Source organism: Vanellus vanellus, assembly GCF_965231255.1.
Source record: "Vanellus vanellus genome assembly, chromosome: 17".
Classification (NCBI taxonomy): domain Eukaryota; kingdom Metazoa; phylum Chordata; class Aves; order Charadriiformes; family Charadriidae; genus Vanellus; species Vanellus vanellus.
In genome coordinates, this window is record NC_138922.1 from 4,208,759 (window position 1) to 4,236,606 (window position 27,848).

Sequence of the window (27,848 nt, forward strand, 5' to 3'; positions counted from 1 at the left end):
CTGTTACAAACCAAACCGATAAGAGGAGAAAATAGAAGGAGGGGGGGGGGAAAAAAAAAAAAAAAAGGGAAAGGAAAGGAGAAACATATTAGAATTAAACACCGTGGAATGTTAAACAGGTTACGGGCTACCGTTCTAGCCAGTGCGGTTAGGCAGCTTAGTGAATTAATTGCTTAGGAATTAAAAATAAATTATTATAAAATAGATTTCTGTACATTTTACATACATATATATCTCTTTATATACGCAAACCGTGCTGGGCAAGTAATTACAGGGGACTTTCCCAAGCCAGCCTCAGTCCCAGCCGAAGTCCTGCCCCGTCATCTGGTAGAACTTCATGTTGAAGGGCCGGTAGAAGTCCCGCAGTCTCTGCACCACCTCCTGGTCTATGTCGGGGTGGGTCCTGCCTTTCGTCTTCCCCAGGCAGTGGGGTTTGCTGCTGCCTTCCGCCTTCTTCAGGCACGGGAACCCCTTGGTTTTGTTGAAGTAGAAGTGTTTGTCGGTGATGATCCTCTTGAGGCCCAGAAAGTCCTGGACCCTGCCCAGCTCCCCCGCGGGGTCGCTGATCAGCCTCTCCCCGCTGACGAAGAGGATCTGCCCGATGGGGAAGTAGAGGAGCCAGTTCTCCAGGTGCTTGGCGTAGATGCCAATCTGGATGGCGCTCCACGAGGTGTCGATCAGGCCCGTAGTCCTGTTTTTGAAGGTCAGGCTCTCAAAGGTGGGGATATCGGGCTTCTTGGAGAGCGTCTGGGTGTAGTCCGAGATGGCTCTGGTCACGGGGTCCCGCACCACCACGATGAGCTTTGTGCCCTTGGACATGGAGGAGATGCGGGCGGGGGCCTCCTTGGTGACGAAGTAGCTGGGGGTCTTCTCCATGGTGATCTGCCCCTCCAGGGTCCTGGGCATGAGGTCCCTGCCGGCAAAACACACAGATGTGGGTCAGAACGGCAGGTAACAGGAACAATGCATTTGCATATATATACATATATATGTTCACACATAGACACACAAGAATTCTTCTCCCTAAAATGCCTACACAGGCCATTTAGTTTGTACGGATAAATCCATTTTCCATTGATTTAGGGATTAGAGGGGGATTATTATTAAAGGCCACTGTATTAGAAATCCATCTGAGTAATCTCCCAGTTATGCATGAGTGGATTAGCTGGGCTACACTTTGCACCTGGAGTGTGGCTGAATGCACCACACCAGCTCCAGACTGGTCAGGAGGAGTCCTGGGCTGCACCAGGTGGCTCTCCTGGCTCAGGTCAACACCACAGAGCCCTCAGCCCCAGCTCAGGGCTTGTTTTCCCCATGGGAACCAGAGGAACGGTGCAGCGGAAAAGCAGAGGCTCACTGGAGCACGTCCACCTTGCTTTCCCTTAGCATCCCAAACGCAACGCTATTCCCAATCCAGGCAAGAGGGTGCAATTTGTCCCCAGCTCATCAACAGCGGGAGCTCACCAAGCTGCAGGGGTCCTCTTGCACCCAGCTTCACCCATTGCTTTACCATTCCCTACCACTGTGCAGATTAGTTCCCTAATATGCGCTAGAAGGAGCATCAAGAGCTGCTTGGTGGCACCTTCAGCACATCCCAGTCCAGCACCCAGCAAGGACAACCTCTCCCCTCCACTGCCACAAAGGCTACAGCAGGGCAGGAGACGGGGTACGACCATGGAGGACACAACCTCAGCTCGTGGGTAGGACGTACCCTCACAAAATAGCTTTGAAACCTACAGCCTTCAGCAATTCCAGCTTATTCCATGGGTATTATCTAATTAACCATGTGGGGAAAAATTAGGCAGCTTACAGAAACGGTGGAAGCAGCACGAAGAGTAATTTTTTCCTATCATTCGCTCAGCAAGCCTAAATATTTTAGACCATTTGCCAATTCTTTCCTTCTATAACCCAATGGGACTCATTTGCTCTGGGTTGTGAGACAGTTAAAAAAAAAAAAAAAAAAAAGGCAAGAGGGGAGTCAGCCACAAAATTAAAGCTATAAAACTTGATTAAGTTTTCAAAGCATCCCCTCAGCACAGAGAAATAACCAGCCAGCGGGGGATCTGCAAGCCTCAGACATAGGACACGGCACACAGAGGCTATTTGTTCCCCGATGGCCACGTCCCCCCTTACTGCTTTTACGCTTCTACAGCAAAGATCACCACGGGCTCTCGCAATTAAAAAAGTCACTGGTAATTTGTGCTAAAGCCAATGGCTGCCCCGATTCAGAAGCCAAGGGAAAAAAAATTGACCCATCTGGTCTGATGATAACAGCCATGATGATGATAAATAATAGGGGAACCAGGAATGAGAGGTCTGATTGAACCAAAAATCATCGTGTGCCCATGAAAGTCGGTCAGTAGCTGTTTATGCAGCTGCGGTTTTGCTCACCCTGTACCTGGTATTTTACTTCTTCAGCTTCTGGCATTAACTCCGTGCAATGTGTTTACTGGCCAGGGGCACCCGATGACTACACCTCCATACCGCAGGTGAGCTGCCCAAAAACCCCCTGCTCCACGCACCCGTGGTGGGAGATGGTCACCATACCGGATCTACACCGGTCACTGGGAGAAGCGGCCATAGACAAGCCGGACTGTGGAGGAAGGGGATATGGCTTGTGGAAACCTCCACCCATGCCCAAGGGTGATGGCAACCCCTCGGACTGTGATTTCAAGGCCATGCAAGTGGAGTTTCACAGGTTGATAAAAATCACGCTGGTCTACCAGACACCCGGGACACGAGAGCTTCTGGAAGTCAGGAGCCAGCGTGTGCCAAAAAAACAGTAACCAAAATAAAACTCTGACTCATCCTTCACCTTTCTGGCCACCTCCACAAACCTGTAACACCGTCTCGGAACAGAGGCAGTCAATAACGCTCAGAGAGCAAGTCTTAAATCTATTGTGGGCTGATGTGGATTTCGACAGTCTACTCATTAATTGGTGTCTCCTTTTACGGCCACATTAAACTGGAGTTCTACATCCTGCGCTGGCCACTGACTGCTTTCCAGATTGATTTAAGAGGTTGGTTTCAACCTATGAAGTCCTTCATGGCCTGGGACTTGCCCGGAGAGGAGACTGCTTCCCAAGACGTGTTCAGGACGGCCGCGCCACACTGAAGCCCTTTGGCTTCAGGTCAGGTCCACCAGATCGCTCGCCCTCCAGGGCTCTGCACCTCGAGACCGCCTTCTCCTCCAGGACTCCTACAGTCGGTATTTATCAGTCTCCCGGGAATGACGCAAGGCTTATTTTTTCCTCCTCGCCCCAGAGAGGGATTGGGTAGGGCCGGGCTGTGAAACAGGAGGAAATCGCTGGGGGTGGAGGTGCTGAGTCAGCTGATCTGGTTGGGAAACACACAGGCTCCTAATGAGCGCTTCAACAAACAGAGGAGTGAGCCGCGTCAGCGGAAGAAAGCGAGGAGCAACTCTTCATCTAAGAGCCATCTACCGGGCCGGTGTCAGTCCCTTTGCGACCCAGTCAGCTCCTGAACCCACACTTGTGTCTGAGGACATCCAACAGAGCTGAGAGCACTCAGTTCTGCGCAGGTCTAGATCCCCCAAAACTGTTATTTTTTGGAGAGGACCTGAACCCTTGGCATTTGCAGAACACCTTGCTGGAGACCCATCACGGCAAGAGAAGCAAGGCAAGGCCCACCGACACTACTACTGCTGTCTGGCTTGGTCAGCACAGGCTAAGACGAACAGAGATGGAAACGGAGCCTTCAACCTAAGAACGAGAACCGTATCCACCAAAACCAGCCTTCAGGCCCTAGCTCCAGCGCTCTCTTCCTTCGTCATACCCAGACAGGTGCCGGCCATAGCCCAACACTAAGATCCTCGAGATCGTCTCAGGCGCTGCCTTGTTTGAAAAGCAGCTGCGTGAAAGCCAGTCAGCAGCGAGCGAAGCCAAATACTGCGGCCCATGGATGTGGTTTGAACCCCTGACAGCATCACATCCAGGAAAGCAAAGTTTTATTGCATGCCTGTCCCTTGCGAGGAGCTTTCCCGTGGTTTCCATAATCTCCCATCATCCTCCGTGCTGGCAGCCAGAGACAACAGAGCCTCAGGGACAGGAGGAACTGGTAAGGTGGCTGGCCTGAACTCACATCGGTGGAAAAGTCACCAAGAAGCATTTATTCCCATTCAAACCACAACTGGAGAAGGGCAATTTGGCCCCCGAATAGCACTGCAGCTCCAACACAACACACTGGACGTACGTGTTGGTGGAAGCAGGACCAGACTCCAGCTCTGAACACAGCCGTTCCTGCACAGAACAACGGCGACTGCAGAGGGAAGGGAAAGAGGAGCTGTAATGGTCAGGGGAGCTGTAACCGTGGTGCCCCGGCAGGACACAACCCCCTTGGGTGACAGGAGCAGGGTTCAGCAGAAACCCATGTTCAGCTCAATGGTGTGTGCACAGTTCAGCCCTGGGGCAGCTCATGACAATTGTGGGGTCCTCTATTTCCACGGAGGCTTCACAGGCACCTTAGAGACCTGGGCAGCTGCTCCCAGGGCTGTTTGGCGCAAGAGAAGAGCGGCACGGGTGCAGCTACCGCGGCCGTCCGTGCAGGAGAGGAAAGGCAGATGATAGAGGGAGTGGGGCTGTGGGAAACGGGGAGCTCAGCTGAGCCCTCAGACAAAAGCTGCCGCACCAGTCGGAACAGGGCTGGATGGAGACACCACTGAGGGCTGTAGCGGATACTGTAGTGGAAAATAAAGATAGTATGAAAAGCTTGGCAAGCAGTCCCTCCTGTCTCGTTATCCTCCTGCCCTCTGGCAACCCGGAGTTCAAAGACCTCTGGAGTCAGCATCTGCATCCAAATCACCCCATTTCGTAGCAACTACGAACTGTCTCATCCTTTCAAACCCATGAATACTTTTGGCCTTGAGAACATCCCGCAGCAGAGAGTCCCAGCACTGAAGCGCCGTCTCTACCCATCATTCGAACCCTCTCCCTACATCCCTGCTCGGGAGCGGACGAGGGACCTGCTGTCTGAGTGCGGAAGAGCACAAGCGAGGATGAGGAGCTCCAGCAGCCTCCTGGCATCCCGTATTCCCCGCCGAGCCCACCCAGCAGAGCACCGGTGGGGCTCAGCGCTGCCCCGCTGGCTCCGGCGGAGCCGCCGGCGGCGTAGAGTGGTCCCACCGAGGGGAGGGAGTCGCTGCGGGAGCACAGCTACGAATTTCCCGTGGGCGGAAGAGCGGAGCCCCTAACCCTGAGCTATCAACATGTCAAGGGGGACAGAGGAAAAGCTTTTCCTTTAATGAATATTTCCTCAGTGGAGCCTGCACCCTTCGTAGGCGAAGCGATAGGCTTAGTCTAAAGATGGATTGGCCTACTTTACCCATTAACCACTTAAGACTAATGTAATAAAGGCTCTCTTCATTCAAACAGCCCTAATCCCCAGCCCCACGCTGCTCCGAAGCCTGGAGTAAGGAGGGATGCTGAAACGCGCTCCACCAGGCTGCTGCTTGGAGAGGCACTGGGCGGGGGGGGAATTTTATATATATAAAAATAAATAAATAAATAAATATTTTGAAGTGTAAACTTCTCCAATGTGAAAACCAGTCCCGGAGCAAGATAAATTTACAAAGTGGGGATGACAGGTGGCCACACGGTAATCCAATCCTGAAGCCCTAATGCCCTTTGTGGCAGCTTTTGTCTGCGCAGAGGGGCTCCGGGCTAATCTGCTGCCGCTTCTCAAGGAGGAACAGCAAGGGACCCGGGGGGGTGGAGGGGGGTTCCAGGGGACCTCCACAACCTGTTGCTGCGTTCCTCACCGCAGGTAGGACAGAAGGGCGCGCGGGGCAGAACACAGCCGTCCTTACCCGCTTTATCCCCAGGGACGTCTGTCGGTCCCCCCCCCACGCACCTCCTGCCATTCCCAAACACCCGCTGGGATAAACCCCTCCGGGGTCTGCCGCAGCCCGAAGCCCCGTGGCAGGGCTCACCCCGGGGGGGGATACGGACACCACCGAACCGCCTCCGGCCGTCTGCCCGCGCGGGGGTCACCGTCAGGCTGCCCAAGGGAGACCCGGCGCGCTCAGGTGCTCCTGCTGCCCAACAGCAGTCCCGGATCCGAGCGGATGGTGAGTTTTCCATCCCGGGGAAGGTTTTTTTGCCGGATATACCCAGTACCCATAGCCACTGAGCATCACTTTTGGAGATGCTCCTTTTGCCCCAGCACGCCGCTAAGGGCTAAAATTGGGGTGCCCCGTGGTGCGGTGACAGCACCCTCCGCTCCCAAACCCCTCCGGCTCCACACCACCCCCCTTGCTCAGTCCTCTGAGCTGCCTCAGTTTCCCTCCGCGAGGATGACAACACTCTCCTAGAGGAGATGGGACAGCCGGGTACGGGGTATGGTAAAAGCAAGAAAAGCATTTTTACGGTCAGGATAAAACGCCGTAGCATCTGGATGCAGCTACGAGACGCAGAGTGGGGAGCGCTCGCAGCGGTCCCTGCCGCAGCTCTGCCAGCCGATACCGCGAGAACCGCCTTTGGTGCGGAATTTCCAGGCTTTTCCCCCCCCTACAGCTGTTCCCTAGATGCAAGGAAAACAGAGGAAAGGGGAAAAAAAGCAACATTGGCCACATTCACGCCGAGTTCAGACCTGTAATCCCAAACCGTTTGCTTTGCCGCCCAGCGGTGCATGCGCAGAGCATCCAACCTATTTCTGGCCAGTTTCTACCCAAATTCCTGACTAGGGTTTTGAGAAGACAAAAAGTGATTTCTTCCCAGAAAACCGTATTTTGGCAACCCGACTGTTTCTGGGGAAAGCGCCCCCCAAATCCTCCCAAAACGCAGTCTAAGAAACCACATAGATTAGAATGAAAGGTTATAGGGAGAAGGTGAAGAGAACTGCAAAAGGTGGACACAAAAGCTCTTCTCCCATCCCGGAAGGTGACAGATTTTTAGCCTCCGGAGTTGTGAGAGGTGGTTTGAAAACTCAAGGTGACAACAAGCCCAGGCAGCACAACCCAAAACACGGTACGCTTTGGTGCAGGTGATGAATTTGTGATGACTTTTGCTGCGTCTCCAACGTGCAGGCTGGGAAGCAAACAAGCCTGCTGGTACCAGCTCAGAAAAGCTTGAAAGGAAACAAACGCAGAAGATGAGGTTGAAGCTTCGTCCCCTCCCAGGCTGATGCTCTCCAGCCTGCTGCATCTTCTCCTGTCCCCGTCCCCAGGGGCGGTCCCCTGTCCCCAGCACGGTCCTACTCAGCTCTGCTCCAGTCAGGATCCCACCAAAGCCAAAGGGCTTATTTCAAACCACAGCCCCTCATTCCACTGTCTTAAATCAAACACTCTTTTGAGAAGGGCTTTACTGCCGTTCCCGCCCTGCACAGCCAATGCTCCTTCTAAATCCCACCGCTTCTCCGCCTCTTCCTCTCCTCCCTCGTCCCAATAAATAAATTTAGGCCAAGTGAGCTAAATTTAGTATCTTGAAAAAGAGCTGTAGGCACCCAGGAAAGGATGGGGGTGGCATCTCCATCGCTGGCAGCTTTCCCTTCCAGCCCACCCACTCTGCCAAGGCGATACCCAGTCGTTCCCAGTCTCTGAGGTGGCGCGTTGCTGTCAGAAAGCAGGAAAAACGTATAGCGGTGATGAGAGGGGTGGATTGAAACCACCCGTTGGTAGCCCCACACCGGCACCTGCCCCTGCGGGTGACTCTGCAGTGCTCCGGGAACCAAAAACCCAGAGCATCACCACCATCACCAGCTCAGCTTCCAAAGCCACCACCACACTGGACCCATCCCAACCCCTCTCCACAGCACTGACCACAAAATCATCAAATCCCAGAAATACGCCTTAAAAGCCAGAACCTGACAAGCCCGGGAAAAGCCTCTTAAAGTAATAAAGCATTTTATTTACATTACGGGGCCTGGCACCAGCGTCAAGGTCAACGGGCTTCAAAATTACCCACTTGGCTTCGACTTGGCTTTCTGGTGGCAGCAGCTCCGGATGGGGGAAGGAGGAAGATGAAGGAGGAGGAAGAAACAGAGCGAGAAGAGGCAATAGCAAATTCCTCTTTGGGGGTGGGAGCGCTCGCTGGTTTGTTATTAGACACATCACGTTTTTCTTACCAAAATTTCCCCCAGCTCGGGCTGCCGTCGCACGGAGGACCTGTACGGTAGCACGCAGCCTCTCCGCTTTTTCCGAGCAAGGGTGAGGGCAACATGTGCGCCTTTGTCTGGAGCGGGAGCCCGTTGTTTGGGTTGGCAAATTATACAACAATAAAAGGGAACGGCTGGGAACCAGCCTCGGCCTTTTTGAAACGGGTGTAACCCTATCCAGCTCCGGCAAACACTCGCCACGACGCTTACACAAACCAGATGATGGGAATTAATGAACTTCGGGGGTGAGGAAGGGGTGGGTAAAGGAGCAGAGGAGGGAGGGGGGGGGAATACGGGGACCTGAAAGTAATGTTTTTCTCGTTCTCCTTCCTCCCTGCCCCCAAATCTGCCAGGTGCCCTTCACCTGTTGGGGAGTTTGGGGATTAAAGGAGGGGAACAGCACGCAAAGGCTCCCCAACACGAAGCTGCTCCGGGGCTTCGATGGGGCCAAAGAGGCGGTGGCCACAGGTGGCATCACCACACACCCCACGGGAACCGGCTCCGGCCCGGCCGCGGAGTCTGATCTAAGTTCCTTTGATGCGGATAAAAAAAAAAAAAAAAATCCCATCAAAGGCTGGGGGGAGTGGGGAGATGTGGGGCATCGGCAGATGGCCCTTTGGTCCCCACTCCACGCAGGCAGAGCCGGGTCGAACCAAACAGCCCCGGCAAATCAAAGCAAGTAGGGGACAACACGCTGCTGCAATCATGAGGGGTTGGAGGTTTTTTTGGGGGTGTGTGGTTTTTTTTTTTTTTTTTTGTTTTTTTATTTAAATAAAGAATCATAGAATGGTTTAGGTTGGAAGGGACCTTGAAGATCACCCAGTCCCACCCCCCTGCCCTGGGCAGGGACACCTCCCCCCAGCCCAGGTTGCTCCAACCCCTGTCCAACCTGGCCTTGAACACCTCCAGGGATGGGGCAGCCACAAAGACTCTATCCACCTTCCCCAAAGTCACTGTACTCAGATCAGCCCTGGGAGCCACCGCAGAGGTTTGACCCTCCCCACGCTGCAGGCGAGGGACACGGCCAGCGCCGAGCAGAGGGCTTGCAGCAGCATCTCGGCACCCGACCTGGACAACGCAGGGCCCGATCCCTGCACAGAACCTGGAGGGTTTGTGTCTGTGGGAACAGCAGAGGGTGTGATGAGCAGAACCAGCCCCCCGCCAGCCACGACCCACCTCCCTCCCAAACGCCTCCCCCACCCCACGGGTTTAAGTGGCTTAATTAGAAGCACAGGCTCATAACCAAGATCATGTCACGTCATCCCTCGCGGTGCGGCTGCCTTGTGTAACCAAGTGCCATCTATGGGGCACCATATAGCCGCAGCCTATAGGGGAGGAATAACTTACAGCAGAAGAAACACTCGATGGGCGTCTTGTCTGCACGGGGACGGGGTTTGTGCTTTCATGGCGGAGCACATCAAAGAGGCCAAAGAGCCACAAAGACTCTTTGAGAGAGTCTTTGGCCTTTGAGACCGATGGGCGATGCGGCCATCACGCCTGGGACATGCCCGTCCTTGGAGATGGGTGCAAAGGCACAAAGCTGGTCTCGGAGGTGGCCGACTGGAGCTACCCCCCCTTCCCACCCCAGAGCTGATGCTCCATGCTGGCAGCCTTTGGGAGGAAGGGCTCAAGCCCGAAAGCTTCAGAGAAATGTATCCTGCTTGCAGATGCTCACGTGGATGTGCCCGCAGGGTTCAGCCCTCTCCTTCAGGTCAAAGCCCCTGTGGCCCAGGGATCTCCAGCCCTGGCTATAGAAGGAGTAAGGGCAGAGCAGGAGCAGGGCAAGCAGCACCGCCGTCCCCCAACCCTCTTCCAGCCTCCACCCAAGTTCAGCTCAGAGGCTTTCCTGGGCCTGGTGCAGTTTGTCCACCTAATAACCCTCAATCGACCTCTCTTCCAACCCTTTATCCAGGTTCCTCCTGGACCCACACAGACCCTCCACGTGCACTGTCCACCCTGGGTCCCCGCTCCTGCCTGTTGCGTACCAGCTCCTGGCCTCGAGCCATAGCCCCAGTCCTCACACCATGACACCGACCCAACATTCCAGCCCACCTCCGACTCTGTAGAGTACCGTATCCTCCCCCAAGACATCTCTTTGCCAGGCTGAGGTCTCCCAGCCTACTTTGTCATTCCTCAAATTCCTCCAGCCCTAAAGAACAAACCCAAAACGCTGCCGCTGTCACCAGGTGGACTCGTGCACTGACTGAACATGGGCTGCAGCGATGTGGGGCATTCTTCGGACTAGGAAGAGCCAAGTTTCCAATTATTTCCTTCCCTCTTCCCCTGACAACAGCCCGAGATGTTACAATCGCTCAGCAAGAACTTTCTCTCCTCCTTTGCTGGACCCAGGCAAGATGTTCATCAACTGCCCCAGTTGACCATATAGGTTCTCCGCTTTATGTAAACACCAAAGCCTCTTTCTGTCCCCCATCGTACTGAAAAGCTCTGAACTTCCACTAAATAATTATCTTCACTGGGGGGAGAGGGGCAGCACTTTACATATCAAAGGGCTGCTTTGGAGGGATTTACAATAATTTAAGATGAAGTGGTAAATATTCTATTCACTCCAGTTCATCTCCAGTAATAATTATAATCCTATTAGCAAGGTCCCAAGAAAGTGATTGCATTATCATCTAGCGAGCATCGATGTGGATTGCTTGGAGGGGTGGGATGGGGGAGGCCATAGGCAAGTAAAGAAGTAAAAGCAACAAAAGATGCAATTGCCAGCACCTCCCCTCCCCCAGAAGGATTTGGTCTCCATTGTCCCGCGGCTTCAATAGTGCTTTGCTCTGAAAATAAGAGCTTTTGAGCGCAGTAAGGGGGTGGGGCTGAAATGAGCATCTTATTCCTCTCGGGTCCCCCCCCCCAGTTCTCTTTCATTGCCACTGTCCCCCCCACCTCCCCCCCGGTGCCGCTCGGACCGACAAAGAGCACACGTTGCTGTTCCTGCGGGCGCGGGGGGCCGGGAGCAGCGCCGCGATTAAAAGCTAATTGCTGTTTATGGGTGAGTTCTTTAGAATATCGCCCAGCATCACCGGACTTCACTGCCCACTGGTCAAGTCATGTGAGATTACTCTAATCTGTCTCCATTTCCCCCCCCCCCCCCAAAAAAAAAAAAAAGGAAAAAAAAGACTGTTTTTGTTTAAAAGAACAGCGAGGGGGCAGTTTGTGAAACTCATGATTTAAGGAGGGGGGGGGAACACAACTAAACCCAGCAGGAAACATGACTGAGCTAACTGGCAAACTGGGACTAAAGGCTTTTTTCCAGCAGATCGCAGGGCCAACTGTCTCTACCAAGCTGTGCATTTCACTCCTGCGCCATTGTCGCCTCTTAGCACGCCCCGCTGGAGTGTTTAATGGGAATTTATCCCTGCAGGAGTGCCCCAGTGCCACCAGTGTAATCTCCTTCCCTCCCTTCTGGCACCTGAAGGCCACCACCAGTATAAGTCCTCACCACCTCCTCTGCTCGCCCTGGTGTGGGTGTAAGGCAGAAGCTACTCCAGAGTTGCCCTGGTGCAGGTCTGGAACAAGCTCACGTTACTTTCGCCGTGTCCGAGAGTTTATTGCAAAGCGGTGGAAACATTTTTTTTTCTCTATAAATTAAACAGACAAGAGCCTGAAAGGGAGGAAAGAGGAAAAATTTTAGGCATCTGAGGAGATTTCAGCGCTCACACCTCACTCCCGGGGAAAAATAAATTCTCCGGACTGCCTCCGCCTCTTACTCTGTCGCAACCAGAAGGACCAGCCGTTTCTCTTCCCTCAAAAATTTATAGCCTTGAGTTAACGTTACACGTACTAAGCTCCTGCTATGCAAAGATTTGGTAGATCCACTTATGGATTGATGGCCAGCCAAAGCTCTGCTCTTGGAGCCTCTTGCAGAGACTGCCGGTCTAACACACCCCTGTACCAGAGACGTTACTTCTTGAACTCAGCTTTTCTTGGGTAGAACCGATCCTGCCCTTCGTGGGAAGCTGGAACGAGTATGCGCTGAGCTCGGACTGGCTTAGCAGCTGCAAGCACAGAAGTAACGTCCCCATCCCCCCCTCCCCCAAAAAAAGGCAAAGCAAGAGAGTCAAGGTCTGGAGTTATCAGCTGAACTGTGGAAAGAAATCAAAAAGGCAAACCCCAAAACATGGCTCTTGCAAGGCTTTTGCTAGCTCAGAGTAGGCTTAAGAAAAGGAAGCCTGGTTTGGAAGAGTCTTAAAAGCAGATAAAGAAACCATAGCTGGTGGGACATCCAAAATACAGCCGCAGCACACGCAGGTGATAAAAGTGTCCCCTGGGGCAGAGGATGCGGCACCAACACAGCCGTCACTTGGCTTCAGCCAACCCCAGAGACCCCATCTCAGGGGTTTGGCTTCAACTCCAGCAGGAGAACAACCGGGCTGTTCCCATAACTCCTGCCACAAAGCCCACCACTGGCCGTCACCTCTTTTGCCATGCAGCAACAGCTCGGCCATGTCCAAGCGGCACCGGTGTCCCCTGCTCGCACCGCAGCCTCTCCCCGAGGCTTTTCCCTCTCAGACCTTTCCCTTCCACCACGGCTCAGCCACAACCATCAGCACAGGAGCATCCGCCAGCGACGGTGGCGTTCAGCCATCAGCAACGCACCCGCCAGCCCAGCACAGAGTCTGTAGCCCCAAACTGCTCCCACAGCCACCAATTTGCTCTCTTAATTTGTAGGAATGGCACTAATCCTCTCAAAGATGTTAAAAGCCCACAGGCACTGCTACTCACTGGTCTTTTAGACATCCCTCCTCCTCGGAGGTCTTGGGAAAACGCTTCCTTGCGGCAAAAAGAGAAATCTCCATCGGGTTAAACCCCACAGATGTGGGGATCTGGGATGTCGGGGAGGCAGAAGTGGGCGTTGAGGTGCGCAGAGCCACCACTGCAGACTGCGTACAGCTTGCCGGCTTTCCGCTGGTGTCCCAGAAGCGCCAGACATTTCAAGAATTAGATGCCCAAACCAAGTAGCATCACAACTCATCCAAGAGCCGAGCTGCCCGTCACTGCCAATGGAGCAGAGCATCCTCCTGTCTCCCCCAAAAGGGATGCAGCACGGGGCTGGACCCAGCATGGGACACCCCGATATCCATGATCTGTCACACTGGAGCACCCCAAGGCTCCTGCCCCTGGCTAAGGCACCAGGAGGTATTCCTAATCCAGGGAGCACATGGGAGGTTATCCCATCAGCCTCATCCCTACAGTACCTGCTCTTCAAGGCCCTTCTCCAGGGCCCCGCTATGCTGTCTGCTGGTGGTGGGAAGCCCAGCAAGCACAGAACATCACGTTTTGGACCCAAAGGGCACGTCTTGAACATCTAATGCAGGGAACATGGTCACTTCATGCACCCCCTTAGTAGTACGTATGGCAGCAGTACTGCGGCAGTGTTTCCGTAGCCGTGCTGCAATTAGGCAGAAGTTTCCCCAGAAAAGAGCTTGATTCAAGAGAAGCAACCCCTGCCTGAGTCTGTTTTAGGACGGCCGTCGGTAGGGTTTATATGGACATGGATTTTTATGGCACATACTTAGAAATCAACTTTCTTGTTAAATGTGCACGCAGCAGCGACTGCTGCAGCAGCCTCTCTCTAACCACTGAAAGCAGCAGGAGGTGGGTGGTCAACCCCGGTCCACCAAAGCTGAGGGTTCAGAAGCGCCTAACAAGTTTCCACCCAGGACAGGACTACAAGGAGGTGAACTTCAGCACTCCGTCCCACGTTGTCCCTCTCCCCTGGGGCACCGCCGAGCCACTGCATCCCACCTGCTCCGATTTTGCCAGAAGAGGGGGGGGGGAGAACCACCAAAAAAAAAAAAAAAAACCCAACACCCAATCCACCAACGAGCCAACCCCAAACTAAACATTGGCACAAGCCAACACCCACCAAACAAAACCTACCCAGTGAGACACGGGCAGGACCAGTTCGCTTATCGCCGTGCCCATGAATCACAGCTCTGCTGAAAGGTCTTTTGTGTTTTCCCCCAACGCAGAAATTGATGCCCTAATCTGGGTGCCTGCATGGGCAGGTAACGAGTCCCGCCGATAATGAATGCCGCCTTTTGTTAACCACCCGCACGAGCGGCCCAGCCTTGGCACAGGGAGGGCTTTGCTTGCCACCTTGACACACGTTTCTCCTGACCAAGCTCAGCCCTCCCGCGCTGGGGCTTTACAGCCACCATCAGAGGAAAAAGCCTCTCGATGAGCCCCTTTCTGCCCCGAGACGACGACCCAACTTGCATCCCTCCATCCGTGAGCGATGCAGGGGAGCATCCTCAGCCATTCATCTGTCAAAGACATGCCAAAGGGGGGCTTAAACCACTCTGATGGGTTAAGAGCCCCAAAAGGGACTCGTGCCAACAGCAGTCGCATGACAACTCTGCTCCTCCTCCTCACCGTGGGGACAGCAGAACAGGGAAACCACTTTATTCACCCAGCAGCGCTTTCCTCCGGGCACTGACAGCCCACGGAGCATCTTCCACGTGACAGCTGAGATGGAGCCCACCAGCTCCACCGCAGGAGGTGGGAAGGGAGCTCTTGGAGTGGCAGGGGCAGGGCAGGCTCAAAACAAGCCTTGAGGCAGATAAACATCTACAAGTCTTTAAAAAAGCCACACGTGGTCTCCAGGAATCCACCTTATGCACCCAAAGGGACACTATGGGCATCCAGCATCGCTTGGACAGCAGAGGCCTTCGAAACGACAGCTCAGAAAGTGGCCAGCTTTCCATTTTCACTACGGAAAAAAGACAGTTACATATTATTTTTTCCCCCCTGCCCTTTTTGATAATGCATGCATGTTGCTAACACAGGGCAAGCGATGCCGGCGAGCTGCTGCCAAACCCCAGCCGCATGACTCCCCCTGCCTCTTCGGCAACACCCAAACCAGCCACGTAACCGGGCGGCACTGAGGTTCCTCCTCCACTGCCTTAAAAACAAGGGGATGCCCCCTCTTACCGTCAGAGGTCACCATCCCCGCGGCCAGTAATGGCGGTGAAGAACAAACTCAGAGGAGGACCAGCTCCATGGGAAGATGGCCAATCGAGCAGGCGCGTCCCGTCCTCACCCGCTGGCTGCTCGTCACCCCGAGCATCCCACCCAGTGGGTCAAGAATTCAAAATTGGTTTAGGACTTTATTCCAAGCTGAGCCGCCCAATTCATTTCCAAAGGTCTCCTGCCTCCTTCCCAGCACGGGAGTGGTGGTGCCGTCCATGACCCGAACTCGTGGCAATCTGGACACTGGCCCAGACAGCCTGACCCCCCCTTGGGATGAGCTATATTTGCCACCCGCTGGAACAAAAGGCCCGGCAAATTAATACACAGGTGATCCTCTCAGTACTGATCCTTAAATGCATTCTTACACAAATGGGATTGTCACCTCAACTCATTTGTTAATGGATTTGTGATTTACAGTCATAAAGGAGTAGCCCTGGAAACGAAGATCGCTCCATGGTAAACAGACCAGGGCAGACAGCGAGACACATTTGTCCAGAATGGGATTCTTCCCCCCCCCCGCCCCCCCTCCAACATCTCCAATTGGGCCAGTATTACCCTCCCCAGCCTCCCCCCAACCTTTTAACCCCACCGCCCCCCCTCTAAAACATCAAAGATAGAAAATAATATTAAGTTCCAGGACAAAAAAGTAGCGTGCCATTGAGGCAATGGAGCTATGGGTTCACGGTGCCACCATGTCCCAAGGTGGGTCCCCACGGACGCTGAAGGAATTGGGGTAGAACAGAAGGAACCACAACAGCCTTGGGAAGGAGTGAAACTCCCAGCGAAGGAGGGAGACAGGCACCAATTAAGGAAACATGAAGGAGCAGGTCTGTCTGCAGACTCCCCTCCTGCCCCAGTCATTACGTGGGATCATGACGTGGTCATAAACAGTCAACGAAATATAGTCGAGAGCTCTTTAAAGAGCAGGCTCAGCTGGTGGAGATGCTCTGCTGCAAGTACAACAGATGCAAAGCAATGCTTCTAATTAAAAAGGTATTCACCTAATTAGAGACCTCACATCGCCATACCGATGATTTGACCTAGTCCAGCACGGTGGCTCAGGCCGCGTTTAAGAGGGCTCTCCACTTCTGGCTCCTTGCGTTGTCTTTCCTCGTAACCCTGCCCCACCTCTTCACAGCCCGCAGGCTGCCGTGGCACGGCCACCGCTACGGTGGCAACCGGAAAGGACCTCAAGGAGCAAAACCACACGTGCCAAAACCCAGCACCGACCTTCAGCGTCCCACCCCATCTCCGTCGAGAGGCCATTTCCCTTCAGAGCGGGCGACGGGGCTGAATTATCCCGTAGTCCTTCAAACCCTTCTACATAAAGAGCACAGTGGGCCGTTCTGCTGCGGCCTTGGAGCACAACCCAAGCGAAATGACTTTTCCCTGAACACTGAGGAGTCTGAATGAGGGCTATTGTCATTCAGATGAAACCAAGTGTCAGATTAACAAATCAATGGGCATAAGAGATATAAAATGGGTTACTATTGAAGCCTTTCAAATACCCAAACATATGGATGAACCAAATGTGAATTGTAATTGACTCACCCACACCTTTGATCTCTACACCCTTGGGTTCCCAAAGAGACAGCCCGGCCCCCTCTGGTCAGGACTGAACCCATCGGGGACTCCATTGTGAGCCCTCACAAAGCCTTTTCTCCCTGCCTCCATCTCCCGGGCCTGGATACAGCCTGGCACTTGGGAACTCGGACAAGCTCTGCCTCGGAAAGGCAGGGAGCTGGAGGTGGGCAATCCAAAATTCCCCAAAACGCAACCTCTCGCACAAAGACCATCAAGCCCGGGCACCTCTTCCCACCACCCCCCATCCCCGGTGGTGGCCCTCAGTCAACTGGACAAGCACGAGGAGATGGCCTGGAAAGCAGCAGAGGAGCAAGCACGGGCAACGCGGACACGCTCCCCCAACTCCTCCCAGAGCCCCCCGTGGGGTCTGTCCCGTTTTCCAAGGATTTTGCTATGCAAAGCCCAAAGCCAAGGATCAGACTTTGCTGGTGGGTCCGTGGCACGCACGTGCCCCGACTGCAAAACCCGCACTGATCTGGAAGCACTGAAAGCTGCTCTGCCCTTCTCCACGTACCCCGACAGCCGAGAGCGCCCATCACCTCCGCTGGATTAAGGGACACGATTTTTAATTTTCCTGGGCTGTTGCTGCAGCTACAATAAAGGTAACCCAGAGTTTAAACTAAACCTAATCCCTAAATTTTTTTTACTGTTGGGGTTTGCAGCAAGTGATGAGTTTTGACCAGTTTTGGACAGGTGCAAGAGGAGAAAAAAAAAAAAAAAAAAAAAAAAAAAGCATCATTTTTGGTACTATACAGATCTCAACTCCACAGAAGTCACATGGCAAGCGTGTGGTTGGCTCCAGTCTCAAGCCTCCTTACAAACTTTTAAGTCGCTGCGGCTCTTCCAGGAAACCCAGCCCAGCTTCTTCTTCTGCCTCCCTGCTGCAAACCCCACACAAACCCGCTTTCCGTGGAGGTGTTAACCCCACACCAAGAGGGGGGTAAAAAAAAAAAAAAAAAAAAAAACAAACCAAAAAAAAAACAAAAACGACGCAGCTCAGCTATACCGAGCATACACAGGAGTCTCGAAACGGCTGCTGCTGGAGGCAAACCCCAGTAGCTATTCCCAGTACTTGGCTATTCCCAGCACCAGGCACCTACCGGGCAAAGCAATCCACCCCAGGCGGGCAGAGATGCTGCACGTGTCCTCTCCACCAGCACCAGCAGGAAGAGGACTGGGTTTGATGGGGGAACCGGGCGAGCCGGGGAAGTCCCCTGGAGCCAGTGTTGCTCTGTTCCTAATATTTTGGGGCCCGGACCCAGCCATGCGGCTGGTCACCCCAACTGGGAAGCCTTGCTGGGACGGCTGCGGGTGCAACAACCGCAAGGCTCAACAGCAGAGGAACCCAGGATGGAGAAGACCGCGGGGAAGAAGGCGGGAGGGAGGAAACTCCCTGGCTCTTAATCTGCTTTAGGACCATCTTGAGCTTGCTGTTTATATATAGCTTAATTAATTATTACACTGCATTTAGCAGTGTGACCTTGAAATGGTCTCTGGGGGGAGCCAGCAGCCGCGGTGCGGCCAGGGCAGCTGGCCAAGGCGCCGGTGTGTGCCGAGACACTCGCGCGGGGCAGGCGGCTCGTCCGGCTGTCCGGGCAGCGCCAGCCTGTAATTAAGAGGCTTCGGAGCAGACAGCAGCTCCCGGCCCCTCTCGGCTTGCAGCAAGCCCAGGTTGAAACCCTAACCGGCTATTCCACTTCTGCTCCAGCAAGGCTGCTATCTTCTCCCAAGGCTTCGTTCGCCGCTCGACACCCCGCTATTAGCTGTGCCCTCTGCTTGTCAAAACGCCGTGTGGACAGCACGAGGTTCCTTAGCTACCAGACCAGCTCCAGAGAGAAATTAAAAATAAAATAAAATTAAAAATATTAAAAAAAAAAAAAAAGCTATCAGCTTTGTGTTAAGTTGCAACAAGTTCAGTGCTGGGAAGAGGGAAGGAGACAGACTTTGCTAAGCCATTCCTCGAGAAGGGGCAACGCTCTGGCTCTTTGCTTCTTTCCAGCCATGGAGAAGAGATGGCAGATGCTCGGGGATGTCTATGGACACCCACGAATCCCACTGCCCCGCAGCTCCCCGGCAAAACCTTTGGGAGCTTCCTCCATCCCAACCCACCCACCTGCAGAAGATAGGGACAGCCCCGGCGCTCACGGGGACCAGCTCCAATCCGGCACAATTGGCCAAACGTGGCACCAGAGGCGGGTGCGGGAGGGTTCAGCGCAGAGAGGTACGGCATCTCGGCACCGGGCATCGCCTTCGCCCTGACACAGAGACACAGCGCACAGCAAAGCCACGGGGTCCCTCTGCACTTCACCCTTAGCTGCCGCGTCCCCAGTCCCGCGCAAAAACCAGCTGAGGACCGTGCCCAACCACTGCTGGGACACACCTCCTGCTTCCATCCCGAGTCTCGGAAACCTTTAAATAAAACAAACCGACAGCACGCCAAAGCTGCGGGCCTTTTTCAAGAAATATTTAAGAGCTCAATAAAGCAGCAAAGGGCTTTATTAATAAAACGCGGGGGTTTCGTCCTCCCCCTAGTGACGGGAAGGTCTCTGCACCGCCTCGCAGCATCGCCCGGGCTCAGCCGCTCGCCGCAGCCCCACCGACCCCGCTCCAAATCAAAAATACCGACGCGATTGAACCTCAGCGCAGCGCCAGCGCATTCCGCTTTTCCCACGTTTAATCACTCTTTGGCCAAATCAGCGGTTTTCTAAGGATTTCCTACGCCTCCACGTGACGCACGCCCGTACTTCGGAGACTTTCAAGTTTTAAGACGATCGCATTTGATACTCGAGACACGCTGCAAACTCGGGGCTTTAATATAAAGCTTTTCTAGCTGTTCCATCGAAGTTAATCATTGTAATGGATTTTGGCTTCTGGGGTAACATTTTCCGCACTCACAGCCACACGCTGAGGGCCCGATCCTGGAGTCCTCCCCCAGGCAGGGCTTCGGACCACATTAAACACAGTGAAGTTTGGGGACCTGGTCCAGTCCTGGCCACCAGCGCGCTGCTGAAGACTCATCTCCTCACCAGAGCCAACTTCCCATGTGAAAAGTGTATTTTTTTTTTTTATTATTATTAAAAAAAGAGAATCAGCGCTTTCACTATAGCCATGCTCAGTACTGCTGGGCTGCGGTTGTGGCAACGCAGGATTTGGCCCCACGCTCACGTTCAGCAAGGGACGTATAAAATATATACGTCCACCTACAATACATGCGTTGGGATATAAAAAATACAAGCCCGTGCACAATTCTCGCTTTCTCCTGGAAGCGCTGCCAGGAAGGCGCACCGGATGGGAGATGCCGTGCCGATTCACGGCAGAGGTTACAACTGCTCGTTTTTAGTACAAACCAGTCACTTTGGTGGATTTGCAGAAGTCCCCGGCCGTACCAGCCGAGGGCACTGGCCAGGTGACGGCTCTGGCTTTAGGAATTTTAGCAGCACACGAAGGCAAGGGGCTGTCCGTACCAGGGAGGACATGTCCCCCCAGTGAGGCTGAGCACAGCCGAGCTCCCTGGATGCTGCCGGACAAAGCCATGTCACGAGAAGGGTTGGCCACGCGTAGCCCCGCATCCAAAACTGGCTGCAAATTAAATGCTGGGTCAGATGCTCCACGGCCATGAAGTGTCACGACTCCCTTGACGCCAGCGCTAAGTCAGCGGAGGCGCTCTTTCTCCATCCCTTTTCTGTAGGGAGAGGAGAAAACCACACTGATTTTGAAGCAGGTTACTTCCCAGGGCGATTCTGAGGAGGTTAACACAGGTGTAAAGCATTTAGCAGAACATGGCATTATTTTCCTCTGGATAAAGCGCTCTCTTTTCCCGCTACCCACCACGTGGTAGTGCCCTGCCACGCTCACGTATTTTCAAAATTTAAAAAAATGGAATTATTCATTTGGCAGAAATCAGTGCGAGGTCTTCTGCCAGCAGCATTTCCCCACTGATTCTCCTCTAACCTTCCCACCAGCATCACCTAAACCCCCAAGCACCCATGTTCCCTTCTGAATGACTCCTGAGAGAGGAACACACGTGCCCGCAGAGCTGGGATGGGAGGTCTTGCAGGTCCACAGCCAAGCAAACCAGCTCACCGCTTCCCACGCGCCCCTCGCCGCCTCCCAGTACGAGGACGCCACATGCAAAATCACCACCACTGAGTCCACTTTCCTCCTCCCTCTTCAGAGCTATACCAAAGAGGAAGACCCCCATGGGGAACGCTTGAAGCCAACGTGGCACCAGAAGAGGTCATCTCCTTCCCATAAGGTTTATGAGTGAACTAAGGTCTACTGCACATCCCGTGTGAGCAGTCCCCACCACCCCCAGGCAGAAAGATGCTCAAGACGGAAGGACCGAGCTCCTGACCTTGGCTTCCTCTCCTTGTCTGACCCACGGGAAGATGCGATGCCCTTCCAGACTTGTCTGTGAGCAACTTGCAACCACCTCCAGTCCCAAAGCAAATCCCTAATGGCAACGCCATGCCACCAGTAACCCCCCGCCCTGAGTTAAGCCCCCCTTTCCTCTGAGCCTGCTGACAATCGGTACGTTTCATCGTGGGAGCCCGCGTTTCCATTAAGAAAGTCAAAATAAGGTCCATTTACTCAGTTGCCTTCCAGCTGCCACTGATGGATGACAGCCACTGGGCTGAGCTCCTTTAAAAAATAATAATAAAAAAAAAAAAAAAAAAAATCACATGGCATTTCTCGCGAGCTAATTAAGAAACAAAGTGAGCTACTGAAAGACCTGAAATTGCAACGGCGTGGGCAAGCCCCGGTACAGTCAGCAGCAGCAAGTCAGGACCCAGCACGGCACTTAGTCATTTCACAAACCCAAGCGGCAGCCGCCGCTCCAGCCCTTCCTCGCATACCACGTGGTGACAACAGGTAGCGGCCGACAGCCCTTGACCCCCTAATTACACCGCTGAAACGACGTGCCCCGCTATTTGTTATTCTTTGAGCCCATATGTTAACCGTCCCACACGGCCACAGCCCATCCGTTACCCCCTGAACCCACTGACCACCCATGGCCACACCAGCAGAAGACATGAAGACTCAGGCTGAACGATCACTAAATTAAGACTTCTTCCTACTCGGGATGGATTAATAGCACCAAATCCAGGCTCCAGCGGACAGAGCAGTTGAGCGAGTGAGGTCTGATGGTGACACAAGACCAGGATCAGGCCAGGTTGGGAATACAGCTCAAAAGAACGGCGGTTTGGGTACAGTTTTCATAGCCACCGCGTCCAGGGCTTGCTGGATGCTTTTAAAAACAAAGCCTTTGCTGGAAGCGCCTTGAGGTATCCAAAGCTCGGTGTGTGTTACAGACATCTGCCATGGCCCACTTGAAAAAAAAAAAAAAAAATAATCCCAAACCCAGAGAGGAGCCCGTGGGTTTTCATTCCCATCATTTTCATGCCAAGAGGGAGCGGGACGCTCCCCAGCGCGCCGCGCGGCGCTGCGCTAACGCGATTAGCCGGGCAGATCCACCATCCCCATAAGTCACCCCCAATGCATGGTCAACTTGGAAAAGTTCAGCAGCTCAACAGGTGAGGCCATGAAACCCGATCGTGGCAGACAATGTCGTCCCCGTCCTCCTCCCCCCCCCCCCCTCTTCCTCCACCAGCGTCGTGCTGGGAAGAACTTGTCACGTGCGTCATATCGGGCAACACGCTTGAAACGGAGCGGCGCACTGAAACCCCAGCAACACGAATAATCTTTGCCATCTGTTTGAACAACTCAACCCTCCTCAGATCTAAAGGAATGATCCCATGCAAACACGAGGGCCTTGCTGACTGATTATAGCAGCCCAGCCCTTCTTTTTTGGGGCCGTTTTCTACCCAATTGTGCACAGCGGCTCCGGCAACGCCATGGGGAGCTGCTGTAACGGCCAAGGGGGCCCTGAACCCTGCGCACGTGTCCCGGGGATCATTAAAAGTCCCCAATCGCTTAAGCGCAACACAACGCCAGGTCAACAGTTGATTTTTATTTTATTTTTTTACCATCAAGAACACAAAATCCCAACAGGAAAGCTGCCTGGCAAAGCCATCCTGGAGAACGCAACTCTCCTTTAGGGTACGCTCGGTCCAACCCAGCGCAGCCCCGCGGGAAGGCACTGGAGGAACCGGTCCTTGCTCGGATACGGTCATTTGCACCCAAAGGCCAGTTGGGAGAATCAAGACCGTTCCCAAACTTCCCCGAGGCCAACGAACCTTGCGACACCCGGCGGAAACAACACGGCGGGTTTTGCAAGCACCCGGTTGCGTCCGCGCTGCCGGATGCACGCCCGGCTCGGGAGCCCGGGAAGGGGCAGGTACTAAACCCTCATTCCCACTGTAAAGTCGGGATTTAGAGGGAACGGCCGAACTCAGGGGCAAACCTCGTTGAAGGTCCCCCCGGGGTTCAGCGGGGCTTTTGCCCCCGAACTTTTAACCGTTATTGCCTTTTCCATCCCCTGCTCCCAGCCTTGGCCCCTCACGAGCATCAGCACCGCGCTGCTTCCACCCCCCCCACACTCCTTGGGGCAAAAAAGAGGCTCCTGGGGAAAAAACATATAAATTACAAAAAAAAAAAAAAAAAAAGGGGGGGGGGGGAAATTCCCCCCAATTCAAGAATTGTTGCGAAGCAGTACTTCGCACATTGAGTTCCCCGATGCTTATTTAGGTGATGGGGGAGTCTAAGAAATGGACGTTCGAAGCTGTTTGTTGCCCACCACCAGACCAGGGGGCCTGATCCTGCCCACCACCCAACCAGGAGCCCTGATCCTGCCCACCCAGACCAACCCCGGCCTCAGCATGGAGAATGAATTAAGGCAGCTTGAAAATAGCGGGAAGATGAAGCCCCAGTGGTTTAAGAGTTTTTTTTTTTTTAAAAAAAAAAAAGAAAATAAAAGGGAAAAGAAACAGAAAGAGAGGTCTCCCCTCTGTGCTGGTCGAGGCAGAGGAGTTGGGGCTAGCATGGCTACTGAGACCACAGCCGGCATAGCCATGGTCACGGCATGGGGTTTCCTAGCAGAGGGCTGCAGACTCGAAATATAAATCAGTGATGTCGAGTGGGGCTGGGAACACACAGCCCACAGCAGGAGGGACTGGGTACTACAGCCCACTGGGCCTAAAATGATAGATTAAAAAAAAAAAATAAATAAATAAAAAAGAGAGAGAGAAGAAAACAACCCCCAAACCCACATAACACTACTGACGTGATCTGTTTTTCTTGACTTCTATTAATTATAGGACAAAAGGCTTTCGAGTCGCTAGTATATTTAAAAATGCATCAGTGTTGCATGAAATAAGAAATGAGATTAAAAGAAATAAATCTCAACAACTGATTTTCTAGGCTTGCAAGGAACACTCTTTCCCCCCCACCCCCCGCAACGCATACAGAAAACCCATAAGAAAATAAAAACTCCGCCGGCTGTTGGGCCGGGCAGCCCGACACACGCGCACACAGGCTGCGGAGCTGAGCTCCTTACTGCTGTGAAGAGGAAACTTCTTTATTAGCCCCCCCAAAATTAATAATAATAATAATAATCCAGGCGCTACTTAAAGCCAGTTTGCAGTAGCGGCTGGATCCCGCTTCTCCTCTGTCATGGTACATATTGGCACTTGAAGCAGTTCCCATGCTGTATTCATTACCGGGGGGAGAAAACCCCGCAACGTGCGTACAGAAGTTCTTTCCATTAGATTTCTAGCTATCTCACTATCGGAAAAAAAAATCAATTTTTTTTCCCCCACCCCTTCTGCTTTTTAGGAATGGTGGTCAGCACCACTTGATGCCGTTTTCCCTTCCGCACAAAGAGCGGGGGGGGGTGTGTGAAAAAATAATAAAAATTTAATTATTTCATTTCACTTGACGGAAAACAGAGCAAGAAAAAAAAGTCTGTATTCCCTCCTTCAAAAGTTATTTTCTAGAAATGAAAACTTTAGACAGAGAACAGTAGTTGACATAAATACGATTAATCAGCAATACCCCCCAATATAAGCCTTCATCAAGCTAAATAAGCAAATTTGTGATACGTTCTGCCTGTCGGAAATCTGAAGAAACGTTACACTGAAACACTTCATTATACGGCAGGAACAAGTTTAACGCAAACTCCTAACAGATATGACCACATTTAGCCAGAAGCCACCCGAATAAAATACACTTTCAACAAGACGTGGGTCAAAAAAAAAAAAAAATAAATAAATAAATAAAAAATCGCATCTTTACCTTTTCAAAGCCACGCGATTGGGTTTAATCTGCAGGGAGCGGGAGCCGAGGACACAAGCGACTCCCCCGGTTCCAAAGTTCAGTCAATTTATGCAAAAGCATCCGAAAACCAGAGAGGAGGCTCGCCCAGCTCCCCGCGCGACGGCGGGCACCGCGCAGGTTTTATAGCATTTTTAATCTGGTTTTATTGGGCCATTAACAAGAAAACACAAACCCATCTCCCTATTGACATTAAGATAATAAATAAAAGCCTCATTAGGGCTTGGAGAAATGAGCACGCTCCCGAGGAGCGCTGAGAAGCCAAGACTCGCTGAACTCCGTGGGAGTTTTGAGCTATATCGTATCTGATTCCGAACGTTGAAGTTTATAGGAACAAACTTCTGCATCTAATTCAAACTGCAGTCAGAAATAATGCACAATTACCAAACAACTCCTCTGCTGCTTTGAGCACATACATCCTCCCTCTATATATTTTGAATTATTTAGTCTCTCCACCCCCCAGAGTCGATCCAGGTCCCGGTCCCACAGACAGACAAACACACTCCGATCCTCGGGGTGAATTGCACCCGAGTGATTCTAAGACCTTCAGCATCACCGACGCTCACTGCTCGGGAGCATCACCGCTCAGAGCCGAAGATTTGTCCTATTTTACTTAAAACAGCCCTTTTGCACAGACACTCTTGAATAACGTAGCAGCGTGTCTGCAGGGATAGGGCCCGCGCTGCTTAAAATTAAGCAGCTGATAAGGTGAAACTTTAAGAAGTTACACACGACTTTGACGCCGCCTTCTCCAAATTTAAAAATAATGTGTCTCCTTTAAATATTGACTTTCGCCCACTGCATCTGGGATAACAGATTAATGTAATCATAAGCATTATTCTCTCCTTCTCCCCTTCCACCTCTCACTTGTAAAAGATTAATCAACCATTTTATGGTCTAATTTAGGTGCCTAATTAAAAACAGAGTTCAACACGTACAACACCATTTTGCTAATAAACCCTGACAGGTCTTCTGCTCTCTGTTATATGCAAGTTCTCCTTTCAAAACGCGAGATTATTATTTATTTTTTTTTTTTTTTAAACCAACTGAATTTAAGAAGATTTCATCTCAGTCGCTACGGGACACCCCTCTGCATCCTTCTACCAAAATTTCACAGTTTCATAAAACGAAAGTGCTTTCATAAACGACTTCCTCCTCGCCAGATCTTATCCTGCGCTCATTTCACTAACTGTTGAGGGATGGCAACATTAAAAAAGAAAAAAAAAAAAAAAAAAAAAAAAGCCATAAACCAAATCGGACTCGCAGGGTGGGAGTTTCAAGACTACAAAGAGGTTAAAATTGAGAACTTCACAGCTCCCATCCAGCTTCAGAGTTTCCATCTCTGCTCTTTCGGTCTGCCTGTAAACACCCAGCAGAAAGACGCACGCAAAAAATACTCTTGATAAAGGCACTTCCATCAAAAAAAAAGGTGAAAAAGACATCGAAATGGGGTCGCGTCCCACCGGAGGGTTCCTCCACACCAGCCCGGACACCGCCATGTGGGGCTGCAAAACAACTTCCACATCCCCCCCCTCGCGGGATGCGATCCCCTCAATTTAGCTTTTTTTTTTTCATACCCCCCCCCCAACCAAAAAGTTCCATCCCGTCCCCAAAACCGCCTTGTGCCCTCCCCCCCCCCCTTCCTTCCCGCAGCCCCGAATCGCCCCTAAAGCTGATTACAGCGGCGGGAGAAAGTTAACGGAGAATAAGAGCGTACGAAGAGATGGAGGAAATTTTCTCTCCGAGGCAGAGCTGCCGCCTGCCAGCCCCGGGCTGCCGCTGTGCTCCCCAAAACCGCCCCCCCCCCCCCCCAAAAAAAAAATAATACCACCATCACCCCCCCCCCTTTGCTGGGAGAACTGCCCGGCGCAGCCCCGCGCCCCGACCCGACGGCGGTCTCGGCCATCCAACACCCCCCCCCCCACACACACCCCCAGTAGGAAAAAGACGCTCCAGCAAAAGCCCCGGCGGAGCAACCAGTGTTAAATGTGTTTTTCTTTTTTTTTTTTTTAAATTAATATTTAACCTATATTGAAAGATTAAATACGGTTTGGTTAGCGTAAAGCCTGCGAACGCCCACCCGCCGCTTGCACCGAGTCGGGGAAAGCGAGTTGCGCGCAGGGTCGGGGTGGGGTTTTTTTAGGAAAAAAACTAAAAAAAAAAAAAAGAAAAAACTTTTTTTTTAGTGTTTTTTTTTCGGTTGGTGTTTTTTTTTTTGTTTTTTTTTTTTTGTTCTTTTTTAGGGGGTGGTGGTGGAGTGGATGTATTTAGCGGAACATTCCCATTTCGCTCCGGAGCGGGCGCTCCCCGCGCACCGGCACGGCGAGCGGCGGCTCCACCGCGGCGGCCCGGGCAGGACTGGGGGGGGGGGGACGACGACGGACACACACACCGGAGGGGTCCGAGGGGCACCGGGGGGATCCCCACCCTCCTTCTCCTCCTCACCCCCCCCTCCTCCTCCTCCTCCTCACATCCCCCCCCCCCCCCCCCCCCCCCCCCAGTGCGGTGGGAGAGGCGGCGGTTCCCCGTCCTCCGCCCGTCCCGTACCTGTACCAGGCGAGTCCCCGCTCGTAGTTGCGGTCGAAGAAATGGGGCTCGGCCCCGACGGCGCGCACGTCGGGGTGCACCCGCAGGAACTCCAGCAGCGCCCGCGTCCCCCCTTTCTTCACGCCGATGATGATGGCCTGCGGCAGCCGCTTGGTGCCGGAGCCGTTGAAGAAGCTGGAGATGGGGCTGGCGGCGGGGCTGCCCCCCTCCTCCTCCTCTCCCCCCCCCGGCAGCGGTGGGGCCGGGGCTCCGCGGGCGGCGCAGGAACCGGCGCAGGAGTAAAACATGTAGAGCCAGAGGAAGAGCATGATGAAGAGCAGCAGGAGCCTCCGCCTCACCGGCGGCAGCGCCACGGGGACATCGAGGCAGCGGTTCAAGCGCTGCCCCAT

The 27,848-nt window shown here is 53.1% G+C and overlaps 1 protein-coding gene across 1 annotated transcript; it reads right to left on the minus strand.

Annotated features, from left to right (window-relative positions):
• Positions 1–27,848, minus strand: LOC309678822 (heparan sulfate glucosamine 3-O-sulfotransferase 3B1-like; the record flags this gene model as incomplete). The annotated part of the gene is made up of 2 exons (XM_082491990.1): positions 1–913; positions 27,460–27,848. The coding sequence occupies 2 exons, from the start codon at positions 27,846–27,848 to the stop codon at positions 295–297; spliced, it is 1,008 nt and encodes a 335-aa protein (XP_082348116.1). The 3' UTR covers positions 1–294.